The sequence below is a fragment of the Protopterus annectens genome, chromosome 1.part2, assembly GCF_019279795.1.
Source record: "Protopterus annectens isolate FY-2018-M chromosome 1.part2, PAN1.0, whole genome shotgun sequence".
Classification (NCBI taxonomy): domain Eukaryota; kingdom Metazoa; phylum Chordata; order Ceratodontiformes; family Protopteridae; genus Protopterus; species Protopterus annectens.
This window is the reverse complement of record NC_056727.1, coordinates 366,510,451-366,529,180: the sequence shown is the minus strand read 5'-3', so window position 1 is coordinate 366,529,180 and position 18,730 is coordinate 366,510,451. Positions and strand designations below refer to the sequence as shown.

General features: G+C 45.1%; 1 protein-coding gene across 1 annotated transcript in view; it reads left to right on the top strand.

Annotated features, from left to right (window-relative positions):
• Window positions 1–18,730, top strand: part of FERMT1 (FERM domain containing kindlin 1) — a 1,173,069-nt gene that overhangs the window by 560,767 nt on the left and 593,572 nt on the right. Inside the window, exon 8 of the mRNA XM_044056523.1 lies at window positions 2,662–2,793. Within this exon, the coding sequence (XP_043912458.1) occupies window positions 2,662–2,793 (132 nt within the window). The remainder of the gene's footprint in view (window positions 1–2,661; window positions 2,794–18,730) is intronic.

Here is an 18,730-nt window from a genome sequence, read left to right as displayed (position 1 = left end):
TTCAACTTCCTTTGGTATCCCAAGAAACCAAGAATTTCTCTTCTCTGGCACACCACAAGCTGGGATGAAGGAGGTATAGGGTTTCCAAACTTTGATTTTTATTTAAACTCTACATTTGTTAACATAGTGTTGCTTTGGAACAACACTTCTTATACATCATATTGGAAATCAATACATGAAACTTCTTAATATTAAAAGGACATTACTTGAACCATACACTTAAATACATACAAACATTTTTATATGGATTTTAATAATGTACATTCAAAGTGAAAGGTCAAAACTTGTTCTTAGACCTCTTACAAACCAAATATTGCAGTTGTTTAAAAGGGTTATGTTTTCTAATCAATTAATTAAAAATGTATTAATAATTATGCTTCTTATTGCCTACACAAACAAATATTTGATATCTTTTGATACTCAGAAAATGTTAGAATTTAAGAAGGGTGACCTGTTATATTGGAATCAATTTCTCTCAGCTAATAAAATAAGTTCTGCAAACTATTTGATCAGCAGATATAGTTTGCAAAATTGTAATTGGCTGGACATCCAAACTTGTAAGGATTTTATACATACTAAGCTCACACCCTCATTAGAGGCATACAATAAGAGCAACTTAAAAATCTTGGATATTATCTCAACAGTAATTAATAGCTCACTCAAAAACACTTCATACATATCTGTTATTTATAAAATTCTCAGAAATTATTTTAGCAAAACAGATGTTTCTTTTTGGAATTATTCAAATGAAATTAATAAACAAGTATTCTCAGAAAAAGACAAAAAACTTTGTTTATAGTCGGCAAAGGAATCCACATCTTCCCTGTTCTGGCGTGTATACACATGGACATTTTTACATATATATTTTTTCACCCCACATAAACTAGCAATAATGTGCAAGAAAGATGAAATTAAGTGCTGTAGATGTGGACACCATGATGCTGACTGGATACATATGGTTGTTAACTGCAAAATAATTTCCCCACTTTGGTTAGACCTTAGATACCTTTATAAAGCTCTATTGAATGTCAGTTGTATAATTTCTGACTCTATTGTCATTTTCAATGTTCCTATTCCTGAATAAAAACCAAGCATTTTTACTATGGTCTGTCCTCTCTATAGCAAGGAAAATTGTTAGTAAAAATTGGAAATCTCAGTCTACTCCTGTCTTCAAAGTTGAGTTTATTCATCTTGTGAAATACATTTGTAAAAATGAGATTGCTACTATAAAAGCAAGGACTAATAACATAACTCATCATTTAATTGCATGGACAAAATTGTCTAATATTTTAGAGAAATATTAAGTGTTTTCTTATGTACATTGCTTTTTTTAATTGTTATGGACGCTGTATATGGATTATTTATTTTTTCTTGTTACTGTACAGTTAAGTTATTGTGTTATAAAATGAATAAAAACATTTTGGAAAAAAATAGCTGCTTAACAGAAATCTTTCTACATTCATACATATTATCTAGGTAACCCCTTATTTTCTCTTTAGTACTCTACATTTATGCCTCTTTTTGTTCTGATTCATTTATTCTGCAATATGTTAACCTTCGTCAGTCCCTATAAGTAATTCCTATTACTTATTATCCATATCTTTCTTTTTTGTTTCTAATCTATTTTTAAACTCCATTTTTATTTTATCCCACTCACTAGCTATAACATTTGAAGATATTTCTGTCTTTGCTAATAACTCTCAAATAATTCCCACTGCTCATTCCTTAAATTCCTTTCTGTTTAACAAGTAGGTAGGAAAGTATCACTGTATCATTTTTACTTCATTAACCTGCATTTTTATCTTTTGAAGTACTTATTGAATGTGTTTTGAAGCTTTGAATTAAATGCACATGTTATTGTGAAATGTTATTTCTATCTAGTCTAGCACAGTTATTGTACATTGGGGAATAATAAGTAAATTCTCTCTGGGTTCCTACTACTGAATTCACGTCTTCCATATCAAATATTTTCATCAATTTCTTAAGAAATCTACCCTCTTTATGTTTTTTTCTTCTAGGCCCCCCTCACACATCTTCACTTTTGCAAATCAAGTTCCAGTTGCCACTTGTAATTAATATTTCCTGCTCAAAGCTGATTATTTCTCCCCATATTTAGTTAACCTCATAACAACAGTTTTTGGTGGAATATAAATATGTGCCAGCTTTATCCTCCTCCCTCGCTAGTAGCTCCTTACTACCACAGATCTACCATTGTGTCTTTTTTCCCTCATCTATCATAATTGTAGCCCTTCTGACAGTGTAGTTATCCTTTTCCTTTATCCCTTATATTCTGCTGAATATCCATTCTCAGATCCTTTCTTTGTCAAATTCATTTGATCATTTCTTTCCAAATGTATCTCCTGCATCATTGCTATTTGCAGTCTGCATTTATTAATATAATTCAATACTCCTTCCTTTTTATCTATACCTGTAAAGTCATTTACATTGTAAGATAATATGGCTAGTATAGCAATTATGATAAAAAACTATTGCTGCCGCCTGTTCTAGATCAAAGTTTTTTTTTTCAGTGTGTATTAACAACTTTTGTGTTACAAGCACATGCTGTTTGCATGCTGATATTTTGTACAGTTGTTTGTTCTCATCTCCATTAAACTGAAGTCCTTATTGGATCAAGTTACATGATAATGTGTTTCTTTTTAGTATCATATAGGAAAGTTGTCAATGTCGTCCGATGTACTCGACTTTGTGAATGAGCCTGAAGTCGATGAAGTAGAAAGTGCACTTGCCAATCTGGAAGTTGCACTGGAAGGTGGAAAAACAAACAATATATTGGTACAGTAGTTTAGTTATTTATTTTTTAGTTACCATTGCTTTCTTAATTAGTTTGCCTCATTTGTTCGAGTACTTCAATGTAAAGGTGCAATGCGTGTGGCAGAATAATAGATGTATGGCAGAATAGTATTGCATATTGCATTAACCAGAAGTTCAAAATACGAGAAATAACAGCGGCCTGGAGGTCCAAATGATGAAAAAGAGCTGTTTTATATAATAATAACAAAAGTGAAGGTTTTTTTTTTTTATGTAATGCCTTATTCAAGAAAATATTTGAATGATTACTGCTCAATATCTGAGTTGTTTGGCTTCTGCTACATACCTACAATCATCTGCATTACTAGCTGAGTTAAGAACAAACTTTCAGTGTTAAAGATTGTACTGCATTTTATTTTTCTGTTTATTTAATTATTTCATTGAATATTGTGGTCTGTGTCTCTCTGTAGTTATTTATTTTTCTATTTAATTGTTTCATAGAATACTGTGGTCTCTCTCTCTCTGTGGGGGCTATTGTGTTTTACTTCATGATATTCAGTGTTAAACTCTTAGCCTAGAGGGTTTCTCTGTATTTATAAGTGTTAGTCACATATCTTTGAATGTATTACTGTCCAGTATCTGAGTTGTTTGGCTTCTGCTACATACCTACAATCAACTGCATTACTAGCTGAGTTACGTACAAACTTGCAGTGTTAAAGATTGTACTACATTCTATTTTTCTGTCTATTTAATTGTTTCATTGAATATTATGGTCTGTGTCTCTCTGTAGTTATTTATTTTTCTATTTAATTGTTTCATAGAATACTGTGGTCTCTCTCTCAGCAGTTAGTTTCCCACCCTCTCTCCCTGTTCTTGTTCTGGTATTAATCTTGGTGGATTTGGAATTGCCCGCCCCTCCAATAAATTTGTGTTTGAACACTCCTCCTGGGTCTATCTTAATTGCTCACTCAACCGAGTACAGTGAGATCATTATTTTGACTTCAGACACTCCTACCAGTCCCATCTGTTCAGCTCTATCCCAGCTCTATTCCAGTCTAGTGTCACTAGCTCATTCTAACTAATACGGAGAGAACATTTGTGAAGGGCAAGCCACTTATGTCCTTAATTTTGAATTATCTTCTGTTTCTCCTTTCTCCCTTTCCACTTTACAAAAACAAAATAATTCTAAGTTGGTTTCCTGCCTTTTCTATAATTAGTCTAGTCCAGATACAGATTTGCTGTATTCAGGACTGTTTGTAAACTTCTGAGCCCCCCCCCCCCCCCCGGCCTTTCTATGTTGGAGGGAAGCCTTCTAGCTTATCAGTGGGAGTGGTAAGCACTAGGTAACCCATCTACCACAAGAGTGGTTTCTAGCCGAGAAATTGTAGTTTATTGGCAGTTTGGCCAGTTTTTCCATCTCTTTCAACATTCTGGTTTAAAAACCTGCAATCTGAAGTAGTTAACTTCATTTGTGCATCAACCTATGGGTCTTAGGATCCATATCGGATCCGAGCCGGTAGTTTACAACAGCTGAGATCCGAGCTCCAAGCTTCTCCCCCTACCCATAATCCCCTGCCATCCCTACCTGACCTCAGATCTAGTTTGACGCGGTTGAAGCCAGCAGGTTGATCTTTGAGTTCCAGGCGTTGGGATTTTCTAATCAAGACTTTGTGAGGAAATTTTGTCTTTTTTCTTTACTTTCCTATCAAAAAAAAAAAAAAGTGTTGTGTGTGTGTTTAGCTTCCCCTTGTAGTTTTCTTCGCTACAAATTTTAATTTTAGCTTACCCCCCCTCGTGAGAGTGTTAGGGCGTGTGTCTGTGTGTGCTTGGGGCCTAGTGTGTGTGTCTTTCTTAGTATAATGTCTGAGGCCCCAAAGACATTCTTTGCTAAATGTACCGAGTGTGGCCATAAGCTATCCCCAGCAGATGGCCACACTCTGTGCGTTTTGTGCCTTGGGGTTGAACACCTCTCCTCTGGTTGCACTATTTGTGTGGAGTTCAACCCCAGGGCACTTAAGGACCGGAGGTCGAAGTTGATTCTGGCGGGACTTCTGCCCCCGGACTCGGCTCCAACCTCCGGTCCCCCCGTGGTGCCTGCCGCAGCTGCGGCAGTACCCACAACTGCTTCCCTTCCCCTGGCCGGGACTCAACCTCCCACCTCGGCCAGGAGGATAGGGAAGCCAGAAAAGAGAAGCACAGGGAGAAGCACCACAAGAGGCGGGCCGGAGCCTCTACATCGGCCCCGCCAGCTAAGCGGGCTTCTCCCTCCAAGACCTCCGAGCCTTCTCCTTCCCGGCTCTGGTCACCTTGCTTCTCACCGGGACTGGAGGAGGAGGAGGCCCGGTCTCCCTCAAGGTCATCGAGCCAGCACTCCTGTCCTGCCTCGGTGGCCTCGTCCAGGTCCACCAAAAGCTTAACGGACGCAGATTTGGACCGGATGATGAGAAGATTCCTCCAGGCCCAACTGCAGATGGGAGTGCTCCTGCCCCCCCCCCCTCCGGGTGGGAGCTCGACCCCCTTTGTCGCCCCGATAGCTCCTTCTCCAACCTGCTTCCCGGGTTTGGAGTCCTCGGAGCCGAGTGGCATTGGAGCCGGGGGTGTGTTGGCGTCGATAGTATCTGGTACTTCGGCGCCGACAGCGCCCTCGAGTCTGTCTTGTCCCTTTTCGGTGGATCCGAGCTCTCAGAGCAGAGAGCTGAGCTTCGGATCCGAGGGTGTCAGTGTGCCTTTGGCTCCGTCCAGGTCGGAGCATACTGGCCCGTCGGATCCGATAGTGTCGGCGCCGGCCCCGATCCGCTCGTCGGATCCAAGGGAGGGTTTGCTCTCGGATCCCAGAGAGAGCAGCTCTCCTTCGGCTTTAGACGTGGTGGAGAGGGCTCTGTCGAGGGATTCCAGGCCCCCGGCCACAGCTATGGCTCCACCCCGCACTCCATTTCAGTTGGCTCTGACTTCTATCACCCGGCCCCAGGGACAGCCTGCTCTAACGTCCCAGGTAGTTCCCTTGTTGGGACATGATGAGCCTGGTGAGGCCTCCTCGGACAGCCCCCCCCCCCCGAGGAGGTCCTGCCTCACAAGAGCAAGTGCAAAAGGAGGCACTTGGACTCCCCTGAGTCCTTGACCGAGGACACAGATTTGGAGGAAGGGGAAGGCTCCCCAAGATCACCCCCCGAAGACGTCTCCTTTGGAGACATCATGGAGATGCTCAGAATAAGGGGAGGGTGGTCCGCCCCAAAGCCTACCTCGGACGAGTCTGTGTTCCTGGAGGCGTTTGAAGCAGGCCCGTCTACCTCTTGGGTGTCCCGTCCAGCCGGCCCCCTGGTAGACCTGATTACTACCAGGGCGTGGAAGGAGTCGGACACTGTGGAGCCCGTCCCGAAGAGACCTGATAGGATACTTAGTCCCCCCTCCAACAGAGTGCACTGGAGTAAGGGATCCCGGTAGATGCCATGTTGGTGGCGGCAGCCACCAAGAGGGAACTGGCCCAAGAAAGTCCCTCAGTCCATCCACCTAGCAAGGAGTCTCGGGCGATGGACCGCCTTGGGAAGTGAGTCTTCAGTTTAGCTACCTTCTCGGTAAGGTCATTGAACTACATGGCACATGTCATACGGCTCCAGCTAGACCTTATCAAAGAGTACGCTGGGTCGCCCCCGGAGTCCATGTCGGCAGAGGACAAGCAGGTGTACTCTGCCCGAATGGCCAGTCTTAGGTCTATTTCTAATACCTCTATGCAGCTATTATCCCATGCTACGGAAGTAGCCACTAGAGCTAGCGGAGCAGGCGTCGTCATGAGGCGACAGGCGTGGCTCCGCCACTGTGATTTCGCGGAACCCTTTAAGGCGTCGTTCGCTAATGCCCCATTCGATGGTTCTGCCCTCTTTGGCAAAACCGTACGCGAAACGTTAGTCCAGAGCGAGAAGGACGGGAAGACGTCTGTCGTCGTAGTCCGCTTCTCTGCTCCCCAGAGGTCTTTCTCCAAGAACCAAAAGGGACAGAAGAAGATGTGGTTCCGGAAGTCGCAACAGTCCCGTGACGCTCCGGACACCCAGTCCTTCCAAGGCAGAGGAGGACAGGGTGGATGCCGCCCTAGGGGCAGCGAGGGTCCGAGGAGTTTTGGGTCCAGAGAATTGTTTTCTGATCGGCCCACGCTGCAACCCTGAGGGGTTACCCGACTGCTCCACTCTGGAGGCAGTCGGGGGGCGTTTTTCAAGGCACCTGGCAGCTTGGGAGTCCATCACGACAGATTGCTGGGTGCTTCGTATCATATCCAGCGGTTACCAAATCCCGTTTCTTCATCCCCCTCGCAATGCCAGATTCCTCCCCGATGTCCCCCCCCGATCAGAGGGAGGCGGCGGCTGCGTAAATCCAGCAGCTTCTAGAAAAAAGAGCCATTCAGCACGTCCCCCCAGACCAGTTCGGATCGGGCTTTTACTCCAGGTTCTTCTTGGTGCCAAAAAAAGACGGGGGACTTAAGGCCAATCCTCGATCTATCCCTCTTGAACCTGTCAGTAACCAAAGAAAAGTTCCGGATGGTCACACTTCAATCCATTCTCCCCCTTTTGCAGGAGAACGACTGGATGTGCTCTATAGACCTCAAGGATGCGTACTACCACATCTTGATGGACAGATGCTCCAGGAGGTTCCTTCGCTTCCGGCTAGGAGCCAGTCATTACCAATTCAGGGTCCTCCCCTTTGGTCTCACCACAGCCCCCAGGGTGTTTACCAAGGTTTTATCAGTGATAGAGGCCCACCTGAGACTCCAGGGAATTCAGGTCTTCCCCTACCTGGACGACTGGCTCCTGACCACCCCCACAAGGCATCTACTCTGCGCGGCCAGGGACTCTTTCCTCCGTCTAGCTCCCCGGCTGGGGATCACAGTCAATGTAGAGAAATCTTCCCTCCTGCCGACCCAAATCATAGACTTAATCGGAGCCAGATTGGATACATGCTGGCTCCTAGCCTTCTTGACTTTGGACCGGCTTCGAACCCTAAGACTCCATGTGCGGGCCATTCTTCAATCCCCATCTCCTTCAGCAGCTTTGGTCCTGAGGGCCCTAGGGTCGATGGCAGCTGCCATCAACCTGCTGCCCATGGCGCGTTTGAACATGAGGGTCCTGCAGTGGACCCTCCAAGTCCAATGGTCCTTCCTGCATTACCCTCTAAACCATCCCATTCGCCTCAGCAGGGTTTGCAGGAAGGCCCTCCTGTGGTAGCTCCAGTCCCCGGACCTCCTCAAAGGTCGGCCCTTTGCTATGTCCCATCCCCTAACCACGGTGACCACGGACGCCTCTCGCCTTGGGTGGGGGGGGGGCATTGTCTAGGCAGGACAGTCCAAGGCACGTGGGACCACACGGAGACCTCGCTGCATATCAGTGTCCTAGAGATGAGGGCGGTGTTTTTGGCGTTGCAAGCACTCCAGAGCCTTCTTCCCGTGGGGACTATTGCGGTCCAGACGGACAACATGTTGGTAGTCTGGTCAACAAACAAGGGGGAACTAGGTCCTATCCACTTTGCCGAGAGGCCATGAGAGTGTGGGAATGGGCGATCTCCACCAACCGCTTTCTCATAGCAACGCACATTCCGGGACGGTCCAACATCCTAGCGGACAGACTGAGTCGCACGATTCTCTTGCCGTACGAGTGGTCTCTGAATCCCGAAGTAGCGAAACAAATATTCTCCAAATGGGGTCAACCTTGTTGCGATCTTTTCGCTTCTCCCTCGAACACAAAGTGCAACGACTACTTCGCTCTAATTCCCCCACCCGGGGAATCCCCCCGAGACGCTCTGGCACATGCTTGGCCACCCGGTCTCCTTTATGCTTATCCTCCTCTTCCTCTAATGCTGAAGTTCTTACAGAAAGCCAGTCGGCTGGAGAGCAGAATAATCCTCATTGCCCCATTCTGGCCTCTTCAGGCTTGGTTCTCTTATCTATGGTCTCATCTAGTGAATCCTCCCTGGATTCTGGATACCATCCCGGATCTGATCTCGCACCCGTTAGACCTTCCGATCCTGAATCTGGACAATCTGAAGCTCACGGCTTGGTTGCTCCAGTTCCACTCCTAGCTAGGACTCCCGGTATCTCTTCTCCGGTCAAAGCTATCTTAGTGGTGGCCCACAAGCCGTCTACTAAAAGACTTTATGATAGCAAATGGAAACGTTTTTCTGTTTGGGCGGAGCAACAAAACTTAGACCCCTTTACGGCTCCATTGCCCGCGGTGTTTTGTCAGGACTTTTTGACCAAGGAGCCAGCTTTTCCACGGTCAGAGTTCAGCTGGCAGCAATTTCACATTATCACGTGGGGAGTGACCTAGGCCCTTTGATCTCAACCAGATTGTATAAGGCCTTTTTGAAGAGTACCTTCCTACTAAGACCCCCGGTGAAGGACGTAGTCCCTCCTTGGGATTTAGCGCTCATGCTCCAGGCTTTGTCAGCTCCTCCCTTTGAGCCTGCAGCTTCAGTGGATCTTAAACTATTATCCTGGAAAACAGCCTTTCTCGTCGCTATCACTTCGGCCAGAAGGGTTTCTGAACTACAAGCCCTTTCCGCCAAGCCACCGTATTTGACTTTTCACAAAGACAGAGTATCCCTCAGGACCAATCCCTCCTTTCTTCCTAAGATTGCTTCCGAATCAAATATCAATCAAACTATTAACTTAGCTGTCTTCTTTCCCAATTACCAAAACAAAGGCGAATATAAATTGCACTTGTTGGATGTTCATAGACAACTACGTTTCTACTTACACAGAACAGCTGGTCATAGGCAATCAGACCAGCTGTTTATTTCCTTTGCTAAAACTAATTTTGGAAAATCAGTTTCTAAAGTCACACTGTCCAGATGGATTTCACAGTGTATTCTACTAGCATATGAAAGTTCTGGCCGGCCCGCACCCCAAGGAGTCCACGCCCATTCTACTAGGTCAATTTTCACCTCTGCTGCCTTTCGTTCTAGAGTCTCATTGGATGAAATTTATTCGGCAGCCACTTGGGCTTCATCTCATACCTTTGTAAATCATTATAAGTTGGACCTGGTCTCCAGAGCGAGAGCATCCTTTGGCTCTGCAGTGCTCCGGAACATCCTTCCATGAGGACCTCCCAAGATTTAGGTAGCTGGGGACTATGTCCCATAGGTTGATGCACAAATGAAGTTAACTACTTCAGATTAAGAAGTTATGTACTCACCATAATGTTCCATTTGAGTAGGTAAACTTCATTTGGCAGCAACGTCCCCCCCTCCTTCCCCCTGACCGTCGGATGTTTATATTACTCTTATTGTCATCTGATTGTATCGAGGTCAGACCATAGACTGGCTATTTGGTGCAGGTCTTGCATTAGGCAAACTCGATCTGAGGTCAGGTAGGGATGGCAGGGGATTATGGGTAGGGGGAGGAGCTTGGAGCTCGGATCTCAGCTGTTGGAAACTGCCGGCTCGGATCCGATATGGATCCGAAGACCCATAGGTTGCTGCCAAATGAAGTTTACCTACTCAGATGGAACGTTATGGTGAGTACATAACTTCTTATTTGTGCTTGTTTCTCACCTTTCCTGTAACTAGTCTAGTCCAGATACAAATTTGCTGTATCCAGGACTGCTTGTAAGCTTCTAACCCCCCAAGCCTTTCTGTGTTGGAGGGAAGCCTTCTAGCTTATCAGTGGAGTGGTAAGCACTAGGTAGCCTATTTACCACAGGAGTGGTTTCTGGCCCAGAAATTGTAGTTTATTGGCCTTTTGGGCAGTTTTTCCATCTCTTTCAACTTTCTGGTATAAAAGCCCGCGTGTGTGCTTGTTTCCCACCTTTCTTGTAACTAGTCTAGTCTAGATACAGATTTGCTGTATCCAGGACTGTTTGTAAGCTTCTAAGCCCCCCCAAGCCTTTCTGTGTTGGAGGGAAGCTTTCTAGCTTATCAGTGGGAGTGGTAAGCACTAGGTAGCCTATCTACCACAAGATCCAGGTACAGATTCTTAGTTTTAGCACTTGAATTTGCTTATTTGTGCTTAGCACTTGTTCAGAACTTCTTGTTAGCACTAAATAAGCTACAAATTACCACAGCACTCAACCTTCTCTTTACCTAGAGGAAAACATTTTTTTGTACTTACTTTCCTCACTTGCTTAGAGAAAAACAGCTCTTATACTCACTTTCCTCACTTGTCTAGAGGAAAGTAGTTTTTTATTCAGGCATATCCAAGGGTCAGCTCTCAGTGTTTTCTCCTGTCTATCAGATGAATGTGGGCATCTTGTGGCAATGTAGCAATTGCCTCATGTACACAGACAACCCTCTCCTCCTACCACCCAACACCACATCCTGTGAGAGATGCACTTATCTAGCCAAACTGGAGGTAAAGATCTCTCCAACCAAGACTGAACTTGACATTCAAGAGGAGAAGGTAAACACTTGCACCACACCATGCTCATCACATAGTTCTACTAAACCTACACCACCAAAATTCACACATAGAAACACAAAAGCATTCACAGAGGCTCTCAGTAATAATCTGCTCAAGCAACAGAGACCTCCTAAGCAGAAACGCAAGCAACCTCCACCCCCCCAACACAACCCAAATGACACATAGCCCACAGACTCAGTGTGCCAATAAACCACAGACCATAAGGCAAAACAACGTACCCAACACACTAGTCGTAGGTGACTCTGTAGTCAGGCACACTGATGTCCCACTCACCAGGCTGCCTTTCGGGTGCCAGGATTCGCCAATAACCCACGCAGTCAGGTCACTTCACAACAAGTACAGATATGACTCTGTCATTGTCCATGTTGGTGTGAACTACCTGAGACGTACCTCCCTGGACTACATGAAAAGAGACATGGAATAGCTCTCTGATCTTGTAGCCCAGGCAGGTATGACCCTAGCCCTGAGTAGCATCCTGCCATCACTCAGAATGATACCACAATACAAGGGCAAAATGATTGACTTCAACAATTGGCTAAGCTTCTGGTGTCATTCTAAGGGGATCCAGTATCTGTCTGCCTAGAACAACATGGTCGACAGACCACAATGCTTTGCCAGAGATGGCCTGCACCTGTCGCTCCTGGGAATCCAGATAAAGGCTAAGGGTCTTCCCATCCCTATAGTGCCTTTTTTAGGCAAGGTTCAAATGACAAATTCACCACCGGAACAAGAACAAGCAAACAAAAACTGAGGGTAATGCTACTCAATGCCAGAAGTCTAAATCTAAAAATGCACTCACTCGAGGCACTCCTTAAAATGGAGAATATCAATATCTGTGCAGTGACTAAGACCTTGTTCAAAGCTCTAGAGAGCACCCCTGCATTACCAGGCTATAAATCAGACCACACTTTTCAGCCATCTAACCAGAACACCAAAGACAGAGGTGTGTCCATATTCATTAAGGATATCCACACCTCCAGGCTAGTTGCGCAGCATAATGCATCTGAGGTTATCCAAGTGCAACTAACTCTGGGCAAAACTGCAATTCAGTTGTAGCTTGCTACAGATCCCCACCATGCCCCAGGATTCCCACTCCTCTTTTCTTGATATACTGGACAATATTAGGGTTCAACCAAACACCCTAATAATGGGCAATTTCAACTACCCCACCATTAACTGGGAAAACTACTCATGTACCAACTCCTTCACTCAACACTTTCTGGAATTCATAAATTCCAATGCCCTGGATCAACTTATCCACACCCCCACCAGGGGCAACAATATCCTAGACCTAGTCATTACCAACATGATTGACTGGCGCTCCACACCTGAAGTCAACTCCATGTTGGTCAGGTCCGACCATAAGATAATCACCCTAGATGTCCGCATCCCGCCCCCACCCACCGTTAAGGAAACTACTGTAAAAAAATGTCTCCAAAGCCAACTTCATGCTTCTTAAGACAGAAGTGGCGAACTTCATGAAACCCATGCAGATGGACAATGCAGTTACAACTGCTGAACCCTACACAAATGCACTCTATAATCACTTACACGAGTGCATGGATCGTGCTAGCCCAAACAGAACCAAGACACTATCCTCCAAAAAAAGGAAGCCAATCTGGTGGTCCCCTGCCATAAACAAACTCTACAACCGAAGGAAGAACTGTTGCAAAAGAGAGTAAAATCCCATGAGTGGAGGAGCTCCCTGGTCATCCTCAGTAAAAAGCTGAGATCCCTTATAAGATCCTCCAAAGCTAGCTACGAAAACAAAATCGCCACTGATTCTAAGGGCAACCACAAAGCATTCTATAGCTATGTCAAGAATCTCAATGGCAACACCCACATCTGCTCTGAGTTACAGCACAACGGCATGAAAATTTACAACTGATATTGCCAACATCCTGGCAGATAGGGACAGTGCTAGCTTTACCCCCCTCTCACCCACTAAAAGGCCTATATCTATACAGGAAGATTGCATAGTCCCTGTAATTACATCTATGCAGGTAAAGCTGCACTCTCTAAAACCAAAAACACAGCATTCATGGGATTGGACAACATCCCAGGCTGCGTTTTACACGAACTTCAGAACCAACTGGCTCCCCACCTAAGCACCATGTTCAATCATAAACTCACATCAGGCTTTGTGCCCACTGAATGGTGCACAGCAACAGTTATCCCACTCCACAAAAGGGGAGCCACCACTGATCCTGGGAACTATTGCCCTATTAGCCTGACGAGCCTGGTCTGCAAGGCCATGGAATGTATCATCATGGAACTCATAAACAAAGACATTGGTAACCTCCAAACTCTGGACCCCACACAGTTTGGGTTTGTGAAAGGCAGATCATGCCTTCTGAACCTAATTGACTTCTTTGAGGCAGTCACCAAAGCCGTAAACGAGGGTAAGGTGGGTCACACAGCCTATCTTGACCTCGCCAAGACGTTCAACACCATCTCCCATTCTGGAATTATAGCTAAACTCACTAAACTTGGTATAAATCCCTGCATCACAAGATGGGTTGCCAACTGGCTCACTGACAGAACCCACACTGTAATAGTTGCAGACTCCAAATCTGACTTCAATCCAGTGACAAGTGGAGTAACACAGGGTTCAGTCCTGGGACCTCTCCTGTTTGGTATCTACTTCTCTGAAGTACAGGCTAACACAGAACGCCTCTGGCTAATGAAGTTCGCAGATGACTGCAAACTAGGAGCCATAGTCAAGTCCCCAAATGATGTGGACATCTTACAGAAGGGCCTCGCTGAGACAGATGCCTGGTGTCAGTGGCTGGCCTCAAGCTTAATGCCAAAAAGTGCATTATCATCCCCTTTGGTAAAAACTCTGTACCCATGAACTACCACATAAACGGCAGTCTACTTAACACCGCATGTGTGATAAGAGACCTTGGGAACCCAGGTGGACAGTAGTCTCTCCTTTGATAATCACATCACCACAGTAGTCAGGAAATCCTTCTATATAGCACACCTCGTCACAAAATGGTTCATTGTTCCCCTCTACTCGGCACTCATTAGACCCATTATTGAGTACACCGCCTCTTTTGGAATGTACCTTACAAGACATCTGCAGCAGCTGGAAAGGCCACAGAAGTACCTCATAAAGAGGATTACTGGCCTCAAACAGATGCCCTACACTATCTCAAAAAGCTCCAGCTTTACTCTGTAGCATATCGCCTACTTCGAGGAGATCTCTGCCTAACATATAAAGCTATGTTAAACCCAGAGCTGTTGGACATGCTGCACCTAAATAAATCCCAATCCCCTCTGAGCTACATGCTCCAGGGACCTAAGCCTTCTCACCACAATAAACAGGACATGCTGGAGGGATAGATTCCTGTCCCAGAGACTTCCTATACTCTGGAACAAGCTATCCATCTTTGTCAAGCAGAGTTCCTCAATCTTGATGAGTGGATGGGAAATAGGAAATACACACCGGGGAGCACTTCTGTGACTCTGCTCAACAGGGACACAGGAAATTAACTTTCTTGGGTGCTGTAAACCAGGGAGCCTTGTCGGCTAGGCTTACTTAGGCCCTTGGGCTGATAGCCTAGCACCTACCTATGAATTTAGAGAGTTTAAAAGGTCAAAAATGGCATATTTTTTTTAATTCTCATGGTTTATTGTTTATTTGCTTTGAGATCACAGTCGCTACTTTGCCCACTAGGTGGGTGATACAACAGTGCTACACTGAGACACTTTTCACACTGTCAGTACATGCATTTTACAATATTTCTATGTCTCTAGCACAAGTTCATTGGTATAGCCTAAAACATATATTTTTTTCTACTCATACAATGATATTGTTGGCCATTGCCACCCCACCTTACAGTTCAGAAATGTAAATCCCTCTTTAAAGGCTGCTTCTTCCATGCTGAGGAAATTATACAGCATTTTCAGCTGTTGCCCCGCACCTCAGTAAAAAGAAGTAGTTTTTGAAATACTAAACATATATGTAAGCAAACTGTGTACATGTCTGTGGTGAAGACATCTGTTTTAATAGTTTAAAACATATTCTGGTCTCTGTAAACCATACTTTTTCTGAGAAAGTTACTTAGAAAAATATGTCATCAAGTGAGTACAAGAATATTGCTTGGCTACTCCATTTCTCCGCCGTAGTACATCTAACAGTGAAATTATTTACTGCAAGCATGTGCTGTGTTGAATCATAACAACTCTATATTGAAGTTTTGGGGAAAAATCTATTTTATTATCATAGTTATATTGTCCTTGGTTAAAATAGAAAGTAACACAACCAGTGAGCCTATCAGCAGAAGATGGTGGCTGAAATGTACATGAAAGCAGACAGCATTTTATTGGTACTGATCGGATATTGGCAAAGGCTCTTGCTACCCCCATAGTGCCTTTTTTAGGCAAGGCTCAAAAGACAAACCCACCTCCATAGGTATCACAAGGGATAAGAAACTAAGAGTAATGCTACTCAACGCCAGAAGTCTAAACCTCAAGATGCACACACTCGAAACTCTCCTTAGCATGGAGAACATCGATATCTGTGCAGTAACAGAAACCTGGTTTAGGGCTCCCGAGAGCACCCCAGCACTACCAGGTTATACCTCATACCATGCTTTTTGGCCCCAAAACTTGGACCGAACCACAAAAGGAAGGGGGAGTATCGATATTCATCAAAGATACCCACACCTCCAGGTTGGTGGCAAAGCACGAAGCATCAGAGACTATCCATGTGCAACTAACAGTGGGTAAAACTGCCTTCCAGTTTATAGCCTGCTACAGACCACCCTCCCAAACCCAGGAACCCCACTCGGCCTTTCTGAGAACACTGGAAAATATGAAGGTCTCTCCAAACACCATTATATTGGGCGACTTCAACTACCCAAACATAGACTGGGAGCATTACTCTAGCTCCAACACCCTAGCCCAAAGGTTCCTAGAATTTATAAACTCAAATGCTATGGAACAACTTGTTACCACTCCCACAAGAGGGGAAAACATACTGGACCTGATCATCACCAGCATGGGGACTCTATGCTCCAGACCAGAAGTGTATCCCTCACTGGTAAGATCAGACCATAAACTAATCTCACTGGATATTCACATCCCGACCCCACCCCCTGCCCAGAAAACCACAGTGAAAAACTTCTCTAAAGCAAATTTCACACTCCTCAAAACCGAGGTGGAGTCCTTCAAAGCGCCGGCCTGTGGAAAATACGGCCCAGACCGCAGATTCCTTTATAAACGCATTCTGTGAACACCTTCAGGAATGCATGGATCATGCGATCCCAAATAAAACCAAGACCCAATCCTCCAAAGGCAGACGTCCTGTCTGGTGGACCCCAGCCATAAACAAACTATACAATAGAAGGAGGAAGCTACTAAATGATAGAGCAAAATCCCAAAAGGGAAGGCATCACTGATCAGTATTAGCAAATAACTACGGGCACTCATAAAATTGTCTAAGGCCAGCTTCGAGAGAAAAATTGCACAGGACACTAAGGATAATCACAAGGCTTTCTTTAGTTATGTTAGGAACCTGGGTGGTAATTCCCAGATATGCTCAGAATTAGTCCAAAATGACAAAAAAGACACTGAACCCACAGACATTGCCAACATCCTAGCTGACAGGTTCAGCGCAAACTCCCCCTCCTCCCCACCAAAAGGGCAAATATCTATCCCAGCAGAGTGCTGCCCCCCTGACATCTCAGATGCTCAGGTAAGAGCCCTCTCCAAAGCAAAAACACAGCATCAATGGGACCAGATGGTGTCCCGGGCTGCGTCCTACATGAACTCCAAGAAGAGCTAAACCCAAACATAAAACTACTGTTCAATCTCAGCCTTACTACAGGATATGTGCCCAAAGAGTGACGTACAGCAACAGTGGTCCCTCTCCATAAAGGTGGTGCCTCAACGGATCCTGGAAACTATCGCCCCATAAGCCTGACTAGCTTGGTCTGCAAAGCTATGGAAAGGACCATCATGGACCTCATAAATAAAGATAATGGGGACCTACAGACACTGGATCCTACCCAGTTCGGCTTTGTTAAGGGCAGATCCTGCCTCTTAAACCTGGTTAATTTCTTTGAAACAGTCACCAAGGCCATTGACGAGGTGAAGGTGGTCCACACAGCCTACCTGGACCTCGCAAAAGCCTTCAATACAATACCCCACTCGAGCATTATAGATAAGCTCACCAGCTTAAATATAAACCCCTATGTCACTAGATGGATTGCAAACTGGCTCAAGGACAGAACCCACATGGTTAGAATTGCTGGAGCCGTGTCAGACTCCAAACCAGTTACAAGTGGTGTCCCACAAGGCTCAGTCCTGGGACCTCTCTTGTTCGGTATATATTTCTCGGAGGTACAGGCCAACACGGAAGGACTGTGGCTGACCAAGTTCGCAGATGACTGCAAACTGGGTGCCATAATCGACTCTCCAGCCGACACAAGCATCCTCCAAAAGGGCCTCATAGAAACAGACAACTGGTGCCAGAGCCATGGCCTCAAGCTAAATGCCAAAAAGTGTATAGTCATCTCCTTTGGCAAAAACAAAGTGCCCACAAATTACCACATAGGTGGTAATCCATTAAGTACAGAAGAAGTAATTAGGGACCTGGGGACCCAAGTTGATAGCAATCTCTCATTTGACAACCACGTGGCCAAAGTGGTTAGAAAACCTTTTATATAGCCCACCTAATCATGAAGGGATTCACATCTAGATCAGGGGAGGTCATCGTGCCTCTTTACTCATCCCTCATCAGGCCCATAATTGAGTACAGTGCCCCTTTTGGGGTGTACCTTACCAGACACCTGCAGCAACTGGAAAGACCCCAAAAGTACCTCACCAAGAGGATCAAAGGGCTCAAACAGATGCCATATGCTGCCCGGTTAAAGAAACTCCAGCTCTATTCAGTGGCATACCGCCTGTTCAGAGGCGATCTGTGCCTGACGTATAAAGCCATGTCCAACCCGGAATTAATGGACATGCTGCACCTCAGAAAATCCAAATCCCATCGAGCTACGCGCTCGAGAGACTTGAACCTCAGCACTGAAATAAATAGGACATGCTGGAGGGACAGATTCATAACCCAGAGGCTCCCCTCACTCTGGAATAAAATCCCAGTCCAGGTTAGGCAGAGTCCCTCATTGACTCTCTTCAGGAGGAATCTTGATGAGTGGATGGGAGATCGTAGGTTTACCCTGGGTATCACTTCTTTGTCACTGTTAGACAGAGGCACAGTATACTAACCTCGAAAAAGGGCATAGCAAAATAAATGTAAAATGGGTGCCGAAAGCCAAACACACTCTGGCTAGGCTTATAAATGCCCTAGGGCAGATAGCCTAGTATGAACCTATGAACCTATGAACTAGTGGATGATGGAAATATGGAAGACCATGAAGACCATTTTCAGGGACCTTGTTGTAACATCATCACAAACCAAGAGGGGGACCTTAAAGTCTACAATTATTCAGTTATTCTTCATTTGATAGGGATACTAAAGTGTTGGACTTTTTAGCTAAATGTACAACTCTCGTACCATTTAAAAGCGTTAATATAGCTAATGTCTGTACT